This window comes from Zeus faber (genome assembly GCF_960531495.2).
Source record: "Zeus faber genome assembly, chromosome: 7".
NCBI lineage: Eukaryota > Metazoa > Chordata > Actinopteri > Zeiformes > Zeidae > Zeus > Zeus faber.
In genome coordinates this window covers 6,121,783-6,146,021 of record NC_137203.1, presented here as the reverse complement: position 1 = coordinate 6,146,021, position 24,239 = coordinate 6,121,783, and the positions used below count along the sequence as shown (strand labels likewise).

Sequence of the window (24,239 nt, the reverse complement as noted above, 5' to 3'; positions counted from 1 at the left end):
TTTCTCTTTGCTATTACTCAACTCAGGAAGTCCTTTTATCGTAATTTGCCCAGGTTACAAACGCTGAGGCGCTTCTTGTCCGATGCAACCATTCTGCGCCGGAGCGCCGTTCGGGGATAACGCACAATCCACCTGTAGGCACTGGACACCGGGAGACCGCGAGTAAGGGTTCCTTAAATGCAACGCCGCAAGGTGAATGCTGCGTTTACCCCAAGACCGGAAAGTAACCGATGAGCTTTCTGTCTGCTTCCAGGCCCCGCTACGCAAAGGACACCAGCAGCCCACCCGCCTACCCTGGCATTTGCATCTCTGAAATACGTTTTTTACGGACAAAACCTGCCACCTGGGTCGCCCGAATACCACTCACAACGCCTGCTGACTGAGCCCACAGCCCAGGCTGTCGTCAGTCAGAGGCAGCCTGAAGTGCTTCGGCCTTCGCCTCCGTATCAGAACGCGGTGTCTCTTGATGCTCACGGTCATCTGCCGGCGACTAGTAAACCCTTTTCCCAATCGTATACTGAGTCACCGATAAATCCTCGACGGACACCAGAGCTCGACCCACAGCTTCGGATTCCAGGCGTTCCCTATCCTTTACCCCAAAATCAGTCCCACCCCGTTACACAACTCCTGCGCAGAGCCGGCGAGACGTCAACGCAGCCCGACGCCCCGGGAGCCTCTGACTACTATCCAACACCGCAGGCTCAAATTGTTTTTGGAGCGAGTCGCGCCTCGATGCCTGGCACCCAGAAAGCCCTCCCTCACTTGCATACTCAGCTTTCACCGGCTTTGCCTTTAGGGTCTTCCAGGCGAATTCCAGACGTTTTCAGTCAAAGATACACACCTGTAGCCCGAGTTGATCCTCGCCATTCAGGTTCGACCCCCTCGTCTTGGGATTTGCACTCTACCCGAGAGCAGTCTCAAATTCCTCCGCGGCAGATGCAACCCTTCACCGAAAGTCTCCATTCCCAATCACAGCGTCCACCGTCCGCCACCACGGTTTCAAAGGCCGTGCTGCGGCTAACCCAAGAAAGTCGACGAAACCTGGAACAAACATCCCTGGCTTTGCACGCTCTTTCCCAACCGACGTCAGCTCCTTCTCCACAGCCACTTACCCAAACGTATGTTCAACCGTCTCAAATTCAGCCGTCGCCGACCCAGCAGCACACACCTCCCATGGCGCCACACCACACTCAGCCCTCACAGACCCGTCCTCAATCATTCCAAATCCCGAGTCGGCCTCCTCCACCGCAGCCGCCCCCACCTTTCACCATATCGCCGCCCCCCAAACGCCCCCGTACGCTCCCTCATTACCCACAATCCTCCATGTCGACCACCCATCTACCTGAGAACCCTCCTACTGCGTACCCCAACACGTCTGGTACTGCTCCCGTCAATGCGTCAGTTGATGTTCATTCAAATACGAGCCGGGTCGCTGTCCCGGGCCGATTCGCCAATGACACAGAACGGACGGACGAGCTGAAGAGGAACACCTCCCAGTCCCCGATGACCAGCGATGACCCCAGGTAGGCCCAAAAAAGCAAAGATGGACATTCCAGCTTCATAAATAAAAAATAAATCCTCCCCGGTGTTTTGTGACAATTGACAAGAACAACTCATAAGTGAACTCCGCCGGCGTAGAGCAGGACTTTTACTTTCTGAACCTTGAATTGTCCACCTGTGCAGAACAACATGGTGGGTGGAAGGGGCTTTTACACTGAAATCGGTTCATAACCTGGATGCTTCCTTTAGCTCCTGTGCAATGGATCTATTTACCCGTATTTACCTTTATTTACCTTGTCCCACTGTTGCCCCGCCAGGGTGACGCAGCAGTCCCCGTCATGGCTGCCGGTGCTGGAGAAACACGACATCCCCATCGTGGTCGGGGTCGGCGTCTCTCTGGCCTTCATCTTCATCACCATGGCCTTCTATTCACTGGTTCAGAAGAACGAGCCTGTGCCCACCAGCCGGGCAGGTCAGTAATCCACAACTCCTTTACTGACTTTGCTGGTGGTGGATGAGAAGCATTTTGAGAGGGAGTAGTGACTAGAAAAGCTCCAAAAGAGGCAGTTACCATTTTTCACCGTGCATTGACGTTAAACACCGGTTTCTATTGATTTTATGGCTCCCTTTAAAAGATCTTCCCTGTTTACCACCTCTAGGTGGAATATGTACTTTTTCTGCACCAAACTATTTGAATATACTGACACTTTGTTCTGCTTGAATTGAAGAAAATTGTTCTCTCATTGACGCAGCTCAGAGGAACCTCGGCGTTCCCATAAGACACGCCGAACGCCGCACCACGGGAAAAACATACGACAACAGGTGAAAACTCCGTCACATTATGAGATATTTTTAGAAACCCTTCAGGACCCAATCAACCGTGAGCGAGAGTCACACTGCATGTCGCCGTGTCTCCTCCAGGGCTTTTGAGGATGACGACTGTGTAGCAGGTATTGAGCAGAGCCCCAACACGTCGGACACCCGGGCCCGGCCTCCCGGCCCCGGCCTGGTGATGATGGTGCAGATGGAGCCCACGTCTGAGGACCTCCAGGAGAACACCCAACCCTCCTCGGAGGACCACTTAGTTTCAGTGGAGACCTACCCCGAGCCTGTCCTCGACACGCAGGTTAGGGACCGTCTTCGGACGTGCACCACAACGGAATAATTCTGCACTCAAACACTCAACACTAACCGCCTGTTCACCCATTTCAGGTGGATTCTTCTGCGGAGGAGAAGAGCTGCAGTCCATCGCAGCCCAGCGTCCTGCTGCAATGCTTAGAGGACTGGACCAGTAACGGCGGCGACAGCCGGGATGTTTGCCAGGATACCCTTCCGCCGCCGTCTCCGCTGCCCTCTCGCCTGCCCTCGCCCTCCCCTTCTCCACCCACCGTGCGCGAGGAGGGCCTCCACTCCTCGCTGACCCTCCGCACCTCCGAGACCTCCACGGCGCCCGTCCACCACAGCCTCAGTATCTCCCACGCCAGCTCCCCTCTCCTCTTCTCCCACCACGTCTCCGTCGGCCCCACGACAGTGGCCGTGGATGTCCATTTCTACCCAACCGGCACCGCTGCCATGGCAATAGCTACCAACACTCATATCAGCTCTGTGTCGAATGTCTCCTCGGGACCTCCGTGTGGTTCCCCAATGGCAAACAGCCATGAGAACGCCCAGTCAGCTTCTGGAACGCATCAGAATAAGTAGCTCTGGCAAGGAGAAACCAGGCGCAAGTTGCCAATCAGCCTCATATGAATCAAAATATGGACATTTTTAGTGTTTTAGAATCTATTTTATGGTCTGTTCGGTTACGGTGAAGAGTGAAAGTGTGACATCACTCTGCCACGGGCACCGCAAATCCGCTCTCAAACATTGATTTGGCATTTTGTCCCATTGTTTAACACAGGGCGAAAAATATGTTGTTTCCTGCTCTGTTATTTCTGAAATTTCACAACAAAATTTCATAATCGCTTTTTCAAATGCTCTTTGAAAGATTTAATACTCTGAATTTAATACTATGGATTTGGTAAGTTTTACACTATTTGATAACAAGAGATGGTTCTAAATGACCCTCACATTCATGGTCTCCAGGGTGACGCTATTCCGCCCCCATATATAGTTTAAGTGAATTTGTACCAATGATCTGGAACAGCATCTTCAGTGAAATAACAATAAGACAAAGATGTTTTCTGTCTCTGTACATTGTACTATTTCTAGCACAGCACTTTGGGTTACATCTCTTATCTGACAGCACGCTAACACGTTTCACAGTGGCATAGGCATATTTAAAGCAGTCTATATTTCTATAATGTTGTACCTTTTTACATTCAAATTTAAATATCGAAGAGAATATTTTTGTGGGGTAAACCAATCAGTGTGGTGTTTGGTTGTTTTTCACATTTCCGCTCTTGGTCCATGCCAATGGCTTATTTCGTATTCATTCTATAAGCTGTTCTATGTGTATCGTAGTGTCTCAAGCCAAGGACGGATACTGTAACCTGTAGAGAAAATATTGCAATATATGTTCATTGATATTTTTTATCTGGCATGAAGTTAGCGACTGTTACCTAATTTTCAAACCAAAGCAAGTTAAATGGGCTATATTCGTAATACATTTAGAATATCAAAGTGGAAAATATGAAACTGTATATATCTTTGTTATTACTGTCGGATCCTCTTCATTTCCAAATGTGTGTCTTTTGTAATCTCACTTATGAATCACAAGGCAAACAAAATAAAATGTTGAACTGAACATGTTCTTTTCTTAAGCAAATTCCAAAAAGCGTAAGAAATACACTGTAATACTTCAAACATGGATTTCTATGTAAAACAATTAATTGTGGCTACAGTTTTGCACCAGTCACAAGGATGTTTTCACATCTGGAATGACACTGACGTCTTTTTACTTTGTTGCAAAAATATTATTAAAAATAATAAAACGTTTTTTTTAATCGTAATCAGAAATTGCACTAAGATTCATCAGTCTTCTATAAAACATTTTAAAATAACGATTCATCTTTTTTTCACCATTAACCAGTACAACAGATATAAAATGTTTTTATTTCAAGAAAACTGTTCTTCTGTTACCTTCCTACTATCATTCTTCAAGATACAGCGAATTAAACCAAAATACTTATTTAAATATGTATAAAATTAATCAACAATACCTTTTTGCAACCAACCCCCACAAATAATTTAGCATCTAAATGAAAGCAATCTAAGAGGAAACCACAGTTAAAAAAAAAAAAAAAAAAAAAAACGATCGAGCATGGATCACCGGGGTGACCGTCACCGCGGCAACAGCCACCCAATCACAGCTCAGTGGGCGGCTTCCTGGGCGTCTCCTGCTGGTTGCCGCGCGGCACGTGGAAGGCCACGTACGGGCACCGCTGGCTGTTCAGACACACCAGTCTCTCCAGGGTGGCCGAGTTGACTATATCAAAGCCCACCTGCCCCCCGAAGGTGCTGGGCTTCCAGTACACCGGCGAGCAGATGGGGTTTCCCAGGAGGCCCTTCAGGGAGAACGGAGCCCCCATCTCCACCATGCTCTCGCCGAATATGGCGTTGTGCCGGGTCTTCTCCAGCAGCAGCCCGGGGTAGAACTCCAGAGCCTCAATGTCACCGTAGAGCTCCTCCAGCTCCTTGGCCGACTCCTCGTCACCTGTTGTTTAAATTGGAAAAGTTAAAAATAAAAACAGGAGTTGGAAAAGGCGGAAGGCTGGAAGGGGGGAAAAACGATAGGAATTCATCTTCTTTGTTCCCTCCCTTGGCAAACTCTTGGACACCGTCTTTGAACGTTTTTTGAAGCTTCTTCAGATCCACCATCTCCGTAACGCTCATTTTCTGTGGGTGCCAAGTTTAATCAAAATACATTTTGTTCCAAAAAAATATTAAAATGTATGTATGAAAATAAATAGATATAAGCTTGATTTATTGACTTGCGTGTGTGTTTACTTTGTCTTCTGATTAAATGAGAACTGTTAAAAGAACCAAACTGCTCCCCGGTGCCAGTGCTCTCTGCTGCTCAGCCTGACGCCGGTTCAGCCGCCGATAACAACCTTCAACGGAGAGTTTTTTTTTAAACTTTCTCTTCTCTTTTCTTTCTACTTTTGTTTTGATGCGTTCCTCATGAACGCATGGTTTATTTTGTGTCCTGTGTTGTTTGTGATGGTTGTTGTAGTTTTGTTTTCTGGACAGTGAGTATAAAGTCACCCGTTTGGTGGAAGGCGGAGTCGTCATCCGTGACACTTTGGTCCCCGTTCTCCCTCTGACGAACCCTGGCAAAACAATGACCGTTTCCAATGTGCCCCCATTCATCACTAATGGAATGTTAGGGAAGGAGCCGACCAGGTTTGGGCAGATTGTTTCCAACATTAAATTGATTTCCTTAGGTTGCAAAGCTCCTCAGTGTAAACATGTTTGTTCCTTTCCTATGGTTTTAAAAAACAATGCAACGGAAGTGAAAATAACATTGAAATAGAGAATCAGGGAGATGGATTACACTGTTTATGTCACATCTGACACCATGAAATGATTTGGGTGGAAGAAGAGGCTCATTTGATCAGAACCTGCACAGAGGAGACTGTCAGCAGGACAGACCCCCCTGAGCCCACAGCCTTGAACCCCCAACCCCCAGCCCCCCCTGAACTCCCAGCCCCCCACTGCAGTGTATAGGCAGTGTTTTGCCGTTATTGCCTTTGGAACGCAGAATTTTAAATTTGCGCTGTTTCTTCACTGAGTCTATTTTTGATCTTTTTCTATTTTAAAGTTTTAAATTATAAGTCTTTTTTTTCACAGGAAAAGATTGCCCCCACCCCTCCCGAATTTTGAACCTGGCCCATCCAAAATAGAAGTTCTGCCGAGGCCACTGGTCTCTCCATGCGGTTTGAAATCTTTCCTTTGTCTCTTTTCACTCTTAGTGACGGTCCAGGCCAGTTGGCTGCATTCCACTCTTTAGAAATTTTGCTATTCTTTTTTTTTTTTTTTTTTGATAACTTTAAGGCCTTTGTGAAGTTAGAGAAAGAGATAGTGGGGCAGTTTCACTAAGTGAAGTCACTTCACCCTCCCCACCTGGATCTCCACGCTACATGGAGGCATTTTCAATCCCTCCCTTTCTGGAGAGAAAAACAAAACAAAAAACAAAAAAATAAAAATAATAAAAATCGGATGAGGTAGCAGCGCTCACCGGTGAATTCATAAAAGGATGTGTACGGTTTGAGGTTGAACTTCTTCCTGTACTGGTTGAATGGCTGCACACGGAGCTCTCTGGATTCCCTGATACTCAGCTCCGCCACGTTAAGAAGCCGCGGGTGGATGTTTTTTCCTCCACCTATCTGAGAGAAACAAAGGAAAAAGTTAGTGCAATGTGTTGTTCGTGTAATATTTCATCATCGGGAGATTATACCAATAAGTATATCTGGGCGGAATTGTGACATTCACGGGCGCTGTGCTAACATCATCACAGGACCCAGACCACACCCTTACCACACCCTCACCAACACACAGAAATGGAATATCCACAGTAAAACAATACAGTGCTCAATCGCAAAAACCAACTGATCTTAGTAAGCCACACTGCCAAATGCCCCAAAAATGGAAAGAGAATGACTACAGGCACCATTTTGACTTTATTCCAGTTTCATTCATGATGTTTGCAAGCAGCACCAATGAAAATCAGGATGAATTCATTCAAGTGCAATTTCAATTTGACTTTTGGACAACATTTGAATGGATTTGGTTGATATCGATGATTTATTTCGATGTCTACTGACATATAATATCAGTGGTCACTACCACAAGAAGTTAATAGACATCTACATTATTATGGCTCCTGTAGTAAGTGCTGAAAAATATCTATATTAGAAATGTCCAGAATTATTTGGGTTTCAGCTCGTGGTAGTCGGATTCAGCTCAGGTTCAGCCAGTGCGCTGTGGAGCTACATTCTGCTCATGTTCATAATTACAGCCATGGTCGAACACGAACAGCATTTGAGAATAAGGCACTTTACCTGTCCGGCGCTCTGGTGGGCGAAGCCTTCCACCAGTTTCTCCACCCCGTAGTGCATGAGTACCGAGGTGTTGTACAAAAACTGAGAGTAGGGGACCTCGTCTCCGTCGATGAGGAAGCTGTCGGGCATCAGCGGGTGCCAGTGGTAGAGCAGGTTGAACTCCAGGGCGATGCGGTTGCTGTACTGGAACTGGTCACTGAAGATCAGCGACGGGTCAAACTTGAGGCGCAGCAGGTAACCGCTCAGCTGCTGGACGTACTCCTCGATCACGATGCGGATGGTCTCCCCTGGGAAAGTCAGAAAATAAATATTATACTGTATATGAGAAATATATTCTTCGGTATTTTGTGTTTCATGACCGTTTCGTTTTTCTGTCGTTTGTCATTTTCTAGTGAGAAGTTTCTTCTTCTTCTATTGACTTCCATTCAGGTGGAGGTTTTCCTGGAGAAGCATCTATTGGCCATTAGCTCAACTGCAGTTAAAGCACTTCCACATTGGCTTCAACACCCGGCCGTGGTTGTCGCATGTGGTGGCAGATTGAGAATAGCACTTTAGAATACGTTACGTGTGATGCATGAATCCCACCCTATCGTTCAGTGAGAGGAAAAACAAAATGGAGAAAAAAAGACAAAAAAGAGCCCAAACCGATGATGACGAGTCTGGCGGTCTGGAAGAGCTGCTCGTCTCCCCAGGTGGGATGCTCCGCCTTCAGGACGTCACACACCCGGTTGTGCTCCCGCAGCCACAGGGTGGCGTACATGGTGAGGCCTGGCAGCAACCCGAAAACCTCCTGGCCGATGGCGAGGCGCTGCTGGGCGGGCATGTCACTGGGATAGCTCATCCGGATGGGGACCTCCGACACCAAGGGCGGGTACACCTCCCCTCCCAACACCTTTGGCCAAAGAAAAACATGGATGCGAGCGACGCAAGGGTTTCTGCTGTTTCTTGTTCGGAAGACTTTGAAAGATTGATGAAACATCAAATAAACATGTTTGGAGTCAGTATGTCATAATGTCCTCAAGGCATAGATAACAAGACACTCAGACTTATCAGGCTTCTCTGAACAGCTCGACGCGTCTTATCTCTCACACTATCACTGTGACCTGAATGGCGGGCAAGAAAATACAGCAGTAACTAATCTGTGGTGGGAAGTAGCGGAGGTTTACTCGCTGAAGACGGAAAAACCCAAATCTATTAATAGATCTAGAAGGCTTCTGATAAATGTTGTGAAGAGTTTACCAGCACTTGTTTCTATTCTCTGACGCCTTGAGGTAATACACCGCGTTCCAAATTATTATGCAAATTATATTTTTCCCTGATTTTCCTAAATAGTCGATGCAAATGACAGTCAGTATAATTTTCAAGTCTTCAACCGTTAGTGTATAATTCGAATGTTATTGAACAAACCTCCCAATGATAACAATATTTTTTTCAAAAACAAAAAAACTCAAAATGCACTGTTCCAAATTATTATGCACAACAGAGTTTCAAAACATTATATAGGTTGTAAAGAACTGAAAATGGTCATTTGTTGAATGTGCAGCATTAGCAGGTCATATTTACTGAAATCAAAAGCTATTTCAATCAAAAACATCTTAACCGGCCAAGTTACACGTGAACACAGGAGCCTTCTTTGATATTACCTTCACAATTCTTGCTTCCATTGAACTTGTGAGTTTTTGGAGAGTTTCTCCTTGAATTTCTTCGCAGGATGTCAGAACAGCCTCCCAGAGCTGCTGTTTTGATGTGAACTACCTCCCACCCTCATAGATCTTTTGCTTGAGGATGCTCCAAAGGTTCTCAACAGGGTTGAGGTCAGGGGAGGATGGGGGCCACACCATGAGGTTCTCTCCTTTTATGCCCATAGCAGCCAATGACACAGTGGTGTTCTTTGCAGCATGAGATGGTGCATTGTCAGGCATGAAGATGATTTTGCTACGGAAGGCACGGTTCTTCTTTTTGTACCATGGAAGAAAGTGCTCAGTCACAAACTCAATATACTTTGCCGAGGTCATTTTCACACCTTCAGGGACCCTAAAGGGGCCCACCAGCTCTCTCCCCATGATTCTGGCCCAATACATGACTCCGCCACCTCCTTGCTGACGTCGCAGCCTTGTTAGGACATGGTGGCCATCCACCAACCATCCACTACTCCATCCATCTGCACCATCCAGGGTTGCACCGCACTCATCAGTAAACAACACTGTTTGAAAATGAGTCTTCATGTATTTCTGGGCCCCCTGCAACCGTTTCTGCTTGTGAGCGTTGGTTAGGGGGGGGCCAATAGTAGGTTTATGCACAACTGCAAGCCTCTGGAGGATCCTACACCTTGAGGTTGGCGGGTCTCCAGAGGCACCAGCAGCTTCAAATACCTGTTTGCTGCTTTGTAACGGCATTTTAGCAGCTGCTCTCTAAATCCCATGAATTTGTCTGGCAGAAACCTTCCTCATTATGTCTTTATCTGCACCAACCCGTCTCTGCTCTGAATCAGCCACAAATCTCTTCACAGTACGATGACCTTCCTTGTCCAAGGCATTGCACTATTTGACGCTTTTCGGCAGCATAGAGACCCTGCTTGAAACCTGTGGCTGCTTAATAATGTGGAACGTCCTTCTTAAGTAGTTTTTCTTTAATTGGGCTCACCTGGCAAACGAATTATCACTGTCTGAGATTGATTTCAGTGATCCAAAGAGCCCTGAGACACTACCATCCGTGAGTTTAATTGAAAAACAAAAAATGTAATGTTTACGACACTTAAATCCAGTTTGCATAATAATTTGGAACGCGGTGTTGTAAGAATTCATGTCTCTAAACGAGACTTATAGCAAGAGAGATCCGAAATGCTTCGCCCACAGAGTAGACATTTTCAACTGAAGGCATTTTTTCGATCGTTGGGACTCTACCTGAGTGGTCAGCTCCCGTGCAATGATTGCCTCGCTACGCGAAATTCGTCTGAAGCTATTCTCTCGATACTGGATCAATTCGGGAAGATTTCCCACGGCAACCGCTCGGGGTGTCATAACACGGGGCTGACTTGGCACAAACCTGATATTTTAACTTTCCGTCCTTGTGGAGTCGAAGCTGCAGCTGCCGCTCCAGGTTGTCTCCGTAGATGTGACCCGCATCCACCTGGAGACGGACGAAGGGAACGAAGATAAAGACGCTTTATTCGCTGCCACGCAACTCGGGAGGCGGACGGCTTACAAGGCGAGGGGGGCGAAAACTCAGAGAGGGTTAGGGTGGAAAATCCGCGGTGAGAGGCACAGTGACGGGTGGATGTGCAGTAAGCTGCTGTCGATGCGGAAGGCAACCAGTGGAAAATGTTAAGTATCTCAGCTGGGACCGTCATTTCATCAAATCAGTGAAAGAAAAACAAAACCCACGTATTGGGACAAGCTCATTCGATTGATGCCGATCCAAGTTTGTTTCAAAGAAAGTCGTTTTGGAGATTTTCCATTATTTCCAATCCAAGATCTTTAGGGAACTACCCTTTTTTATTCTACTGGATTAACGAGATGAAGAGCAAACAGCAGACGTAAAAAGGCAGACAAAAAAATTGTAATTCAGAACTTCTCTAAACATAGGTTAATAGGCAGTCTTTAGAACATGCCCTTGCTGAGCACATCAAAAAAGCTTTTGGCAGGAAGGAAAATCCTCAGTATGTCCATGTGATGCAACTTCAGAAACCTGCCTCAACGTGTCCTGGTCGACATGAGGACAGGAGACATTCTGCAGTCGGATGGCATTTGGCACGCAGACGTGCTAAACCACTCCATCTTGTAATTTTAGCCTCGATCTGAAGGCTGGAGGTTAAATACGCTGCTCACAGCCGCTTGTGCACAATGAAATCCCGTACCGTTCCGCTCCAGCCTCAAAAACTCTCTGACCGGTGGTAATAAGTTTGTGAACGAAACTGAAATAAAACCTGATCGGTTACCGTTTCTTCAAACCCCCGTTGGGTCCCCAACCAAACCCAACACCAACATGTCTAACATCTAATATCCGTCTCACCCCGTGGGACAGAGCCCTGGTGAAGGCCGGGCCCATGCGGTGGTGCGTCTTGAAGAACTGGTGGGTGAAATGCTGCGCGAAGAAGGCGAACATCAGGTTGGCTCCCTGGGGGTCTGGACGGAACGTCTCCCTCCGTAAGAAACGCTCCACCAGGACCTTGGCGTCGGGGAGAGAGCGCTTCCCTGGCGGGAGAAAAGGTGAAAGGCGTGGTTCGGAACTCGCCACATTTGCGTCTGGGAGTGGAACGGCCGCAAGGGTTTAGCACAAATTCTAAAAAATGTTTTTGAACTCTTATATTTTTGGCCGCTAGAGTTTCCTGAACCGTCAAAATGGTAAACAGTGGCTTCACCTCCGAGGAACCGGGCACAGGAATCACGGCAGATCCCGTAGTCATACATGCCGCTGTGCCAATGTAGATGAGGCCGGATTTACCTTTGGTTCCCATGGGCGTGGGGCAGTCCTCGGGCACGGGTGGCAGCAGGCGGGTGTAGTAGCTGAGGTTGTAATAGGACTCCCAGCTGAGGTATTCATATTTGGAGTTGAAGGTCGGCGGGCTCGGAATTAAGTTTGATCTGACTTTTGAGAGGAGAGAAAGGGAAGGAAAGAAACGCATTAGGTAAGTTACACCTTATCCTGAGTAAATTGCTTAATATCTGTACTATGCTTTACACAAAACCTCCAAAATGCAGCTCACAGAGGAGGTACCATCCATGACTTGACTAATTTCATTTAGCAGATGCTTTTATCCAAGGCGACTTACAATTACTCAAACACCGATGGACGCAGCCATCAATTAGGGGTTAAGTGTCTTGCTCAAGGACACTACAGCATGCTAGCAGGAGGAGCCTGGGATCGAACCAGCAACCTTCTACTTACTAGACGACCTGCCCTACCTCATCTATCCATGTAATATTACATATTTAGTGTATGGAAAAGCTTATATTTTAAATTCATCGTGACAGTTGTTAAACCTTAACAGCCTTCAAACTGCGACCAGCGGCATCCTCAATGTCCAGATTCTGAATTAATACATGTCCATTTATTAATTTTTTTAGACCTTTTAATACTTTAATCTGTGCTAGATGATTGATTTAGTACTAGACTTTGTAACAAAGCGCAGATAGCATAGAAAGTCGGTTTGCATTTGAAATTGAACTAAGGGAGCTTTCCAGGTATACGGCTGTACAGGGTTGTGCAGCAGTTCTGGGTGTCGGTCCGAAACTGTACTCATGCACTAACCCAAACAAAGCAATGAATCAAACAATTTTCAAAACAAGTAAAAGCTGGGTCTGCATCATCACAATGATTTGTGAGGGTGTTCTAACCTTCATTGTAACTGGAAATGTCAGTATCTATAATGTGTGTGGGTAAAATGGTATCCCTGCACACACACTTCCCGATACAAAACACAATTGCTAACATGCAGTTGAGTTTTCAACACATAAAGCCTTTCCTGCCAGGTAATAAAGCACATCCTGTGAACAATAGTGGAGATCTCTCTCTCTGCAGATGCACGTTATTTAATACACTATGGAATAGTCAGGATCAGGCCATCCAGTGAACTGACACATATTTGGAAAATGTCTCCAAGGGGGAGAGAATACCTTACAAGCATATTGCTGCAGGAAACAGTGCACCGGATGAGAGCACAGCAGGGGTTCGAGAAAAGTCCTCCGGTAACCAAACTCTGATTAGACTGCATTTTTGTTTGGATTACCAAGAGGGGAAGATCGAGGACATGGAAACGGAGATACCAGCATGGCCTACACATTCTTATAAACACTTTGATCACGATTCAAAGGAAACGTATTTCAAATAAATTCAGCTTTTCTATTTTGCTGCAGATCCCCTGGTAGTGATCGGCCGGTTATGAAAGACAGGAATCCTCCTGTCTTTCATAACCTAATCCTCTTTAAAAGGAGTGTGGGAGAAAGCCGGAGACGGCGATATGAGACGGTAAATCTATATAGCATCGGGCAAAGAGACAGACAGAGTAAATAAAGTCGGGTCAGGTGAAGGCCAGCACCACCAGCATCTCCCACTAGCACGCAAGCCGACACCCTACGAGTGAGAGAACAGTGGGCGGGACGACGAGGAAAAACAGCCTCTTTTTTTATTGGAGAACATTTGGTCATATTGGTGGTGATTGCTCAAGTTATTTCTTATTCACGGGGCCAACCTACGTTCGATGCGCGGGCTACTTTTGGTCCCCGGACCACCAGTTGAACAGCCCTGGCGTACATAGACAGCTACAGTGCAAAGCGGTCCTGAGACCCTGTTACACCCTCCGAGTTCTGCTCCAGGGCTTCGTTCCTGGCACTTTACCAGCCCCTGGTGACCAGCTGTTTGTTTTCAGCAACAAGCTTCATCAACACCAAATACTGGGCAGATGGACTTGGTCAATCCATCGACACGTAGGGCCTTCTTGATATTTCTGTAGGGTTTTCGGGGTCTTCTCGGCTTTTATGTTCACTCCGGTTTGGAGCGGGATCTTACTGAATTGATGTCAAACCGTTCCACAAGAAGGCAAGTTCAGGCAAACACTGGAAACAATGAACGACCGGTGTTGCCTCCGCCTTCCACCTCTTCGGGCCCCTCTCCTCAAGCACCTTCTACGACTGATTGCAAACTGCTGACGTCATCTTCGTTTGGCGTTGGCTTTGCGTAAGTGTATTATTCGTTTATTGTTCATTCTTGTCTCCGTTCTTTTTCTTTTCATCTTATTCTTTAAGGCTTTCTATTACCCCTCTAAGACCGGGGGTTTAGCTGCCTTTATCCTGCCTGGTGTCAAATTACTATTTACATGCACGAGACTTTATGAGATTATTATTAACCACAATAAGCTTTTTATTCCATGGCAAGGTTTCATCATTTCGTTTTTCCAATTTGTTGGAAGCTTGCGCAGCCCTCGGAGGCTATGATGTGATTAGGCACCGGATAAATAAACTTTACCGGACTCGACACTTCTCTACATTTACATTTACATTACATTTACATTGATCAGACGCTTTTATCCAAAGCGACTTACAATTGTTCAAACACCGACGGACGCAGCCATCAGGAGCAAAGTGTCTTGCTCAAGGACACTACAGCATGCTAGCAGGAGGAGCCTGGGATCGAACCAGCAACCTTTAGATCACTAGACCACCAGCTCTACCTCCTGAGCTACCATCCCCTCTACATCAGAGTCCACATGACGTCAAAGGCCTGTGTGTTGTTCTCTATGTTTGGTCGTTAAGTTGGATGTTGAGGTCTTCGAGGTTATTTCAGAACAAGTCGAAGAGCTGAATTTGACCAGGATTTTGTAAATAATATGCTAAACAAAACCACATCCCACCAAATTACCTCACTATGGCATTGATGGCTAAAATTCACAACTGTGCAATAATATTGTAATTGGCACACTGGTAGAGTTTATGGTTTAACATGCACCGCGGCAGGGAGAGAGTCAGATAAACATTCAAACATTTAATACGGCGAAGGAAAAGCTGTTAGGTTTTTAAGGTTTATATGTGTGCGTGTGTGTGTGTGTGTTTGTGTCTATGTGAACGTGTGAATTTAGTGATGTACCTCCCTCAGCTCCCACTTCCTCTTCTGGGACGAGAACGCTCAGCCCTTCTCACAAAATACCAACATTACCTCACCTAGCCCCCGTCTAGCCAACATCAATCCCTGTCGCAACTTCCGGCTTCCACGCCTGCGTGCGTCTGGACGCATGGCAAGGCAAAAAGCAAAACAAAAAAAACAAAAAAAACCTGAAACTTCTGCCAAATACGACCCATACAAATATTTACGCCTTGTGAACATAACAGCGGAGAGAACCGAGGCAAATGGTGGAAAGCAAGTAAGCAAGCCGTGTTGATTTATCCGTGGCTGTCTGATTCCTCCGATTGCGCTGGAAAAAAAAAAATTCCGATAAAGCAAAAGGTTTCTTTGGCGCCTTCGGGAAGTCTAAAGGTTAAAGGCTTCTATAGGGTCCCTCCCAATATGCTTTCCGTCTGCGCCGCGAAATAGCATCCCCGTGCCTGCAGTGTGTTACGTACTGTTGAGGACCAGTCTCATCAGCACGTCCCGGAGGAAGCTATTGTTGATGAAGTCCCACAGCCAGTGGAAGTGCGTGAGGATGTAGTGGACAGTGTCTGGGCACGGTTTCAACAGGTGATGAACTCCGGTCCAGAACTCCGCTGTAGACACAAAGACAGAGAGAGAGGGAGAGAGGGAGAGAGAGAGAGAGAGAGAGAGAGAGAGATTGTCACAGAGACAGTGCGTTCGGTTAAAACACAGACTAGACTAAAGTGTGCCAATTACAATACTGCGGGGGTTGTCAGGCTGTCATGCAAAGCCCAACATGAGAATCCAAGGCGTGGGGTTTTTTTTTTCTACTTTCCTTTGTGTTTTTCTAGGGGAGTGTTTTGGAGCTCACATTTCTGATCTTATCTGTCCTCACTGGAAATTAAACGCTCAGACAATGTGTCCCGTTGTTATCGGGAGGAGAAACGGAAACACCAGGTTTGTGTCAGTGGACCGTTACTCTTGAAATCCAGTAAAAAGACGACCACCATAGATGCTTCCCTATATTATAGTATGTAGTCACTTTTCGTTTTCTGGAACGTGTCCATGTGACCTATCTGTAGATAATATGACTAGGTCTGGTCTGGCTGCTCCCCCTGCATTCCAACCCTGAACAACTTGCTGAACTGCTTGCTCAGTTGCCAGGGCACCCAGATTTGGGTCAACTTTTCTTGGTAACTGTCATGAATAGCAACCTCCCAATCTCCTCAGCATGGTTGCCAAATTTTGCGAATTTTTTATTTATTTTTTTAATAATGAGCCTCAACCCTGAACTTTTAACTGAAGTTAAAAGTTCAGGGTAATGACTTACCCTGTATTTATAATGACTTAACCCCCCTTTTCAAACCGACTGCGTGTTTAGATTGAATTGACTTTCCAACCAAACAAATACATTAAAACTTTGAGTGCAATATCATCCAGCGAAATATCAGGCTGTCCCCGGCCATTACGTAGTAATAAACACTGTGGATCTGGAGTTTCGACAGGGGGAATAAAGCTTTTTCCTTCAAGTTGTTATTACGAGCTGCTCCTTATGACACGGCTGCCAACATGTCAGAAAACATGTAAACATATCTGCATTCTATTTGCTGAAGAAGGAGAAGAGCTGAAAAGGTCAGAGAAAAAAACGAATTCTCGACAAAGATGGCTCGGCAAACATTCGGTGAATACAGATGAAACTACAATGTAGAAGCTGGATAGAGATTGTCGACGTTGCCGTTGTATGTATATTATAGACATGTCATATATATTAGCCAAAAAAAATACAGTGTAATCATCTTTACAATCATCCAAAGGAATGACTCTTTAACTTCCAAGTTTCTCTGCATTTCATTCCAGCCCCAAGAAAAACCCAGGAGAGATTTTGGGAGATAAGAGCATTTCTCGCTTTCATTCCTGGCATTTCCAGCCCACCCAGACTTAAAGCTCCAGCTATAGCCACATGAAAATCTCTTTGCCAGGTTTTAGAATATGGTAGTTGGATGTCACGCTTCTCCAAATCCACAATTCGATTTTTGATTTTAAGGATTTTGATTCGATATAATTTTCAGCACTGGAGGCTATGTCATTGACAATTAAGTCTTGATTTGTAAAGAAAAACACTAGTTTCTTAATAAGTAGAGCCGCAGGCGACTCCGCAGAGGGCCCCCCTCCCCCCAGCGCACGCCTCATTTGTTTACTGGCGGATCTTGACCGCCCCAATATGGCGACCATGTCAGACAATTTACCCACAAAAATACTGGGAGAATCGCAAACCTGATTATGATTTCGAAGTTCAACACCCAACGCTCATTTCGATCGATTTTCGATTTTGAATCAGAATCGTGACACCCCTAGAACATAGGTCGTCTGGTAAAAAGCCTGGATGAAATTAACTCAATGCTTATAGTCCGTGAGATGGACGGTTTCTATCAGATATAGAGTAGACACCATGGCGGTTTTCATAGATACAGTATTCATATATATAACATATATATGAATTCCTCGTTATTTTCCCTGTTGTATTTGGGTTATTTCAGTCAGGCACTTTTAAGACCAGCTCAGGTACCTCTCGGGGTCCTAGTACCCGTTATGCTCCGTAGCAATCTCTGCAAATGCAAATTCACTGATATAAAAATATTATTTAACCTTTAAATTTATGTATAAAAGCTATATTGTTGATATTAGCTAGAATAAGAAGTTTGCACTGTAGGTCGTAACGAGCCTGGTTGTTATGAGTTTGGTTATTTTTTAATTTTTAATGATTGATGTATTTCTGTTTGTTTATTACAGATACCACCCTATGCCCTATACTGATCCCACGCAAGATGTTGGCGGGAGCACCAGCGCACATCAGCTGCGGTCACTCAGAGTTTTCTGCTACAGGTCACCAGCTATCCGCACGGCTCAGGCCTACCCTAGTTCTATCCCCATTGGGGACAACAGTCGATACAGCAGCAAAATGGGACGCACCGACATATACAGTACCAGTACCCTATCTGGTCAGGCGGGGCACCGATCGTCACCGGGGGACAAATCCAACGTGAGTACCTGTCAGAATAGAGCCCATATCTAGTGGATCTATTCACCCTCGCCGCACCACTCCCAACGTCAAGAACCAGGCTCAAATGGTTCTCCCTGGCTGAGCCATCAAACATACAGCTGCGTCCAACCGCATCAGCCTATATTCTTTCAACTGGGACAGATTACTCAGCCTCCGAATATTGTGAGTATGACACCATTGCTGCTCACAACAACTCCAGCAATACAATCAGAGACTCAGGTCGCACACGTTTGTGCCTCGGCCGGAGGAAACTTAAACATAAACGCAGTCCCTGCCCGCGACAGTATCATCCACATTACTGCTTAGTAATGCAGCCAGTCCTTACAACCACTAGTACGGGTGTGGCACCGTCTAGCCTCCAGCCAATGCAAGCAGTTAATTATGTCGAGCAACACATGTCAGCAGCATCAGGGTACCCGCCTGCCCCTCGGCTGTACCAGCCTTTGTCTCAGGCGTACAAGCCTGCACCTCGGCTGTACCAGCCTGCGCCTCAGCCTTACCAGCCTGCGCCTCAGCCTTACCAGCCTGCGCCTCAGCCTTACCAGCCTGCACCTCGGCTGCATCGTCAATATGCTCCTGTTACGCCTGCACAACCGGCATATGAGCCTCATCTTCTGCGGCACTCTACCCCGCCCATCCATCACTCACCGCAGCCCCTCTTCAGACAGTGAACCAATATGCAGCTGGCATGCCTCAGTCCTCCTACCATCTACCTGGGCAGCGTCACCAACAGCGTGCACACCTGCTCTGTCCCTGCAGACAATGTTTCAGCCTCCTCTGGTCACTCCTGCACAGCCAATGTATCAACCTTCACCTTCTCAGCCGAGTTACCATCCATACCAAGGAGTACCAACTCAATCAGTGTACCAACCCAAGCCTAGTCCATCGGTGCAACATGCCTATCGGCTGGTACCTCAGGACCTGCACAGGCAGTATGTCAGCCCTCACAAGCTGTTCCAGTGCAGCCTCCCCTCCAACCGGCCTCTTGCATTAGTTACTTGTACAGACCCCATATTCCCCCAAGTCTCTTCGCAGCCAGTTCCACTACCCTAACCGCCTAACCGGGTTCATGATAGTGTGAGGGAGTTAACAGTTTGAAAATGCCATTGGACCACCTACTCAGTCCTCATACTGAGCTTTTTAAGCATTATAAGGACTGTGTACTTACGGAGCACCTGATCCTGGATGTAGCCTGGCTGATAGTCCAATCATGTAGGTATTAACACAGCCTTACACCCCTGCCATGCAGGCCCATCAATGGCAATATGGGAAACCCCATCAACTCATACAGAGCAAACTTGCCTCTATACTGAACTCCCTTGACATTAAGGCAGAGGATTCTAAAGCATACGAGAGCTTCGCCCCTTAGCATCCTTGTGGGAATGCTGACCTCTCTGGATGGGCCCGGTGGGATGGAAGTGATGTTGACTGATCACGTGGATCAGCTCCTGAGTAAGCTCCCTAAGCATTCTAGGGACGGCTTTGTGGAGCATCAACAGGCTTGAGGTCGTCTCAACATGAGCAGTACAACCTCCTACAAACCCGTACAACCTTCAGACCTCTCTGACTGAAAAGCTGAGGCTCAGAGTCTGTTAGCAAGAATGGCACAGCACCAACGGACTGAAGGGCCAAGAAGAAAGAGAAGCAAACTCCTGTGTTTAGACCTAAGAGCCCGCCAGTCTCTATCTACCATTGCTCTGACAAACACAAGCCTGATAGCTCCAAGCCTGCAGAGAAAGTGCAGTTAGACGCCAAGCAGAAAAGGTTCCAGAAGATGTCTCTTCTGTAGCAGCACCAAGCATTACCTATTGCAGTGTCCAGACATTCTCCAACGTTCCCCAGAAGAAGTCGAAAAAATAGATAGCTCTCTGCAAGCATTGCAGAAAGTGCCACGTTTTGAGATCCTGCACCCTAAGGAAAGCATGCAGCGAATGCCAGGAGGTCCACCTCACTGTCCTCCATGGCATCGCCAAGAAAGATCCCCTCGTCTAGCTCATCACGGCGCAAAATGGAGCCTCACTCTCTAATCCCGAGCAGGGAGGAAGGGTTTATCAGAATGTGGTTCCAATTATTAGCAACGGGAGCGAATCACTGCATACCTATGCTATCCTGGATGATGGAGCCGAACGCCTGATCATCTTGCTTGCAGCCATCAAACACCTGAACCTCAACGGAGGTCAAAGTTGAGTCCCTAGCCCTCCAGACGATCCGCCATGATGTGGCTTGCCTCACTGGGTCGTTCGTCGATTTCTACATGTCCTCTCTGTCGCAGCCTTCAGAGCATCAAAGAATTCAAGGTGCCTTCACAGTGGGTCAGCTAGCACAATTTGAGCAATCATGTTCAGTGATTCATGTTCAGCGTGTCCACCATGTGAGAGGTATACAGCTACAGCCCATCAATAAGGCGCACCTGCTCCTTCTCATTGCCAAAGACTGGTCAAGTTTGGGTCCAGCAGTGGACCTGCAGTGGTCCATAAAATGCTTGGCTGGGTACTTCAGGGTTCAGATGGCCTCACATCCAACCAGGTACGAGCACTAGCCTGCAACTTCACTTCTCTCCAGCCGACACAATGTGACCTCTATCAACATGTTGAACGCCTCTGGCAACTCGATGTCCTTCCATTTCAGAGTGAGAAGCTAACAATATGGTCCTGCCAGGACCAAGAGGCTGTGAACATCCTGGAAGCATGCACTGTAAGGGTGAAGGTAGGTGACCGATATGCCAGCCCGTTGCTACATGCTAAGAAGGCGCTGCCCCTGCCGCAGCAGTTATGCCTGTACTCCTTAGCACTGAGCTACGACTCGTGAAGTATCCAGCTAAAGCTCAGGTCTATGATTCAGAGATCCAAAAGCTCATTGACAGAGGCTGTGTTGTCAAGCTCACACCAGAAGAGGTAGGGTCTGTCTGGCGAGGTATGGTTTATTCCCCATCAACTTGACCACTACAATGGGAAAGATTGCCTGGTTTTCAATTGCTCCTCTCTTACCGTGGGCTATCGCTGAATGAACAACTCCTACCAGGTCCAACCAGGTGGACCATAGCTCACTGGGGACCTCCTGCGGTTCTGACAGTACGCAGCAGCTGTCACTGGAGACATCTGGGCGATGTTCCATCAGGTACGAGAAAACCTACGGCGAAAGAGCAACCTGACATCTACCAGTGGTAGGTCGTTCTTCCTCTTGGTACTACCAGTACTCCATGCTGGGCGACCTTTGCCATGCAGAAGCATGTCAGGGACCATGTGGATGGTAATAGAGACACCCTGTGTTTCTTTGGAGCAGTTCTACGTGGACAACTGTCTTCTGACATCCGAGCCTGCCAAGCTCCTGATGGACAAGATGCGACAGTGTCTAGCCTCCGGGGGATTTGAGATCCTGCAGTGGGCGTGTTACTACCCCACAGTCATCTCCCACCTGCCTTCCACTGCTAGAACAAAGAGCACTGAGCTTTGGCTAGCTGAGAAGCGCACAGACCCTCAGCAGCCTGCTTTGGGCTTATGGTGGCGCTTCCCAACCAACCAACTTGGCTACAAGTCCAAACCTTTGAACTGCCAGGTCTCCACCATGCAGCATGTGTATAAGGTCTAGGACCTTATACACAAGAGCCAATATGATCCCCTTGATGTGATCATCCCCTAAACTACACGGGCCAAAGTCCTCGGCCAAAGGCTGTGGACTATTTACGTATATTTATAATTCTTCATTGAAATGTTATGTAGCTTCTATCTGTTTTATCCTGTTATTGTATTGCACACTGACTGACAAAAAAACAGCTGCTTGACTTGAACAATCTCAGTCGACTGATGGGTTTCTGACTGATGATTCGACTCATCAACTTCCATGTATCACACACCCACACACCCACACACACACACACACACACACACACACACACACACACACACACACACACACACACACACACACACACTTACTTTTTGTCTACACAACTGCAAGTAATTGCCTTATTGGAGGGAAGCCATGCCCCCTCAGAAACCGTTGGTCGGTTATCAAAGGTTGATTTACAGCGGTTTATCACACACTGCAGCCTATACCAAATCTAAGGACAGTAGCAGCAGAGACCGGAAATGAAAAAATAGTTTGGGTTCACTCACGAGTAGTGCAATTGTCGCCATGGAAACCTGTGCCAGTGCAGTCACATTCGTAGCGTTCGGCGCCGAATCTCACGCACACGCCAGAGTTCTGACAGGGGTAGTCACAACAGGGGTTCACTGCAGAAAAGGGAAGAGACCATTTTGTTTTTGGTTTTGTCATTAAAGTAATACTCCATACATTTTTCGGGGCGCTGTTCTTTTTGTGTGAACATTCATCCCAATGAACAGTTTACTGATCAGCAAAGCTACGCTGCTTTATCAGATTCACCGCCGCTGCCTTTCAATTTTTTGGCCGCTTCTGATCTTTGCATACTTGCCAGGAAAGGTGGACCCCGCCACCGACAATGGAAACAACATATAGAGGAACACATGCCTAATGCAAATACAGTGAATGGCTGTTTCTTATAAAGTGATGGATAAAAATTGTCAAAAATTTGGGATTTTTGAACAACATAATCTTGTAGACTATCTGTTATAAGCTTTAAGGCTTTTGAACAACAATTTCAATTCAAATTTGCAGAACGTGGAAACAGCTACTGGATGTATACAAACTGGAGTGAGAATTATGACTGTGCTGCTTTTTGCACGCCTCACATAAAGACTGTGTGTAAACATCAAGAGAGTTGCCATGAAGCTCTTATCCTGGGCCTGCCTGACGATGGCTTCCTGTCCTTTTACGGCTTCCTCACCCTCCAAAAAAAATAGATAGTAGGCAGCATGCCAGTCATTCTACTTCACAGCCGCAGTGAAAATTCCTATTCATCTTACATATTGTTTGTGATGGTTTCAATAAAAATAATGCAAATATTAACAATAATTCTCACAATAATAATAGGAAATAAATAATTAGATCTGCTTTCAGAATTGATGATAACTCTGGTTATTGCACTTTGTGCTGAACATACAGACTTACCAACATCTGAACCTTCTGCAGCAGCACAGGAGAGCTCCTGCAGCAGCAAGATTAATATCCAACTGAACCTGAACGCACCTAGTTCTGGAGGGGAAAACAACATTTTTCATGACTCTTGTAGAATAGCAAACTCCACTCAGTACCTCAAAATGTGGTTAAACTCCCAATTAAACTTTATTCGTGTTGAAAACACTTGACTGTGCAGAAATTGAACGGCTTTGAGTATACTTTGGTATAACACAGCAGATGGAAATACACTGGCTGAAAATAAACCTTTGAAAAGCAGTCCTTAAGACAAGATAAACATTGAAATGGCCAATAACTGGCTTACACATTCTCTTAAACATACTTACAGTAAGCACATTTATAGATATACTAACATATACTTACAGTACTTATACTCGTAAACAAATACAAATTAGTGCACTACGGTATACTTCTACAAAGTCTGCTAATCGGTGGAGTTAAACATACACTCTGCATATCGAGACTAAACCTGTACATTAAATAAGTAAATAATAAACATGTTACCACTGTATATTCTAAAAAAAAAATCTGCTTTCGGTTTGGAAGTAAATTGTCCTTTATCTTTGTCCTGTTTTCAATGAACGTCGTGAGCCTCACCGCCGGTGGCTCCCAGGTGACCATGACGCGCCGTGCCGCGGCCGGAGAGCTTCTTCATCCTGTGAGAGCCACGGGGACGCAGCCACAGAGCTGTGGGTCATCCCGCCGCCGCACGCCGAGCCAGCATCCACGCCGCCCCCGCCCACCCAGCCCCACCCAGCCAGCCCCAACCAGCCAGCCCCACCCCCCGAAACAGCGGCACCTCGGGTCGGGGGCGGAGCGGCGCCGCGGAACGCCGCTCCGGGGCCGGGCGGTGGGGAGTTGCGGCTCTGTGGAGGGAGCCGGACCTCACGGCTCCGCTCGCTTCCCGGGAGCCGGTCGAAAGTAAGTAGCTCTTCGTTCTTTTTGCTTGTGTGTGAAGGTTTCACGATAATAAAAAACAACCAAACACGGGTAAAACAAGCAGCGTACGGAGTTATTTGTTGAAACAGTAATTTCACAGTGTTAGGAGACGGCGACCT

General features: G+C 46.6%; 1 protein-coding gene across 1 annotated transcript; it reads right to left on the bottom strand.

Moving 5' to 3' along the window:
- Positions 1-4,339: 4,339 nt before the first annotated feature.
- ptgs1 (prostaglandin-endoperoxide synthase 1) lies at positions 4,340-23,902 on the bottom strand. The gene is made up of 11 exons (XM_080003296.1): positions 23,779-23,902; positions 23,155-23,238; positions 22,242-22,358; positions 15,557-15,697; positions 11,946-12,089; positions 11,514-11,695; positions 10,548-10,631; positions 8,148-8,394; positions 7,503-7,789; positions 6,680-6,827; positions 4,340-5,155 (listed from the first exon to the last, which is right to left on the bottom strand). Exons 1-11 carry the CDS (start codon positions 23,834-23,836, stop codon positions 4,806-4,808), a joined length of 1,842 nt encoding a protein of 613 aa, XP_079859422.1. The 5' UTR covers positions 23,837-23,902; the 3' UTR covers positions 4,340-4,805.
- Between the last annotated feature and the right edge of the window lie 337 nt (positions 23,903-24,239).

Coding starts and splice junctions, on each gene's coding strand:
- ptgs1 (XM_080003296.1), bottom strand. CDS start 23,836: ATGAAGAAGCTCTCCGGCCGCGGCACGGCGCGTCATGGTCACCTGGGA. Junction 8,395..10,547: donor ACGGAAAGTTAAAATATCAG/GTTTGTGCCAAG, acceptor CTTTGGCCAAAG/GTGTTGGGAGGGGAGGTGTA. Junction 7,790..8,147: donor CGCCAGACTCGTCATCATCG/GTTTGGGCTCTT, acceptor TGACTTTCCCAG/GGGAGACCATCCGCATCGTG.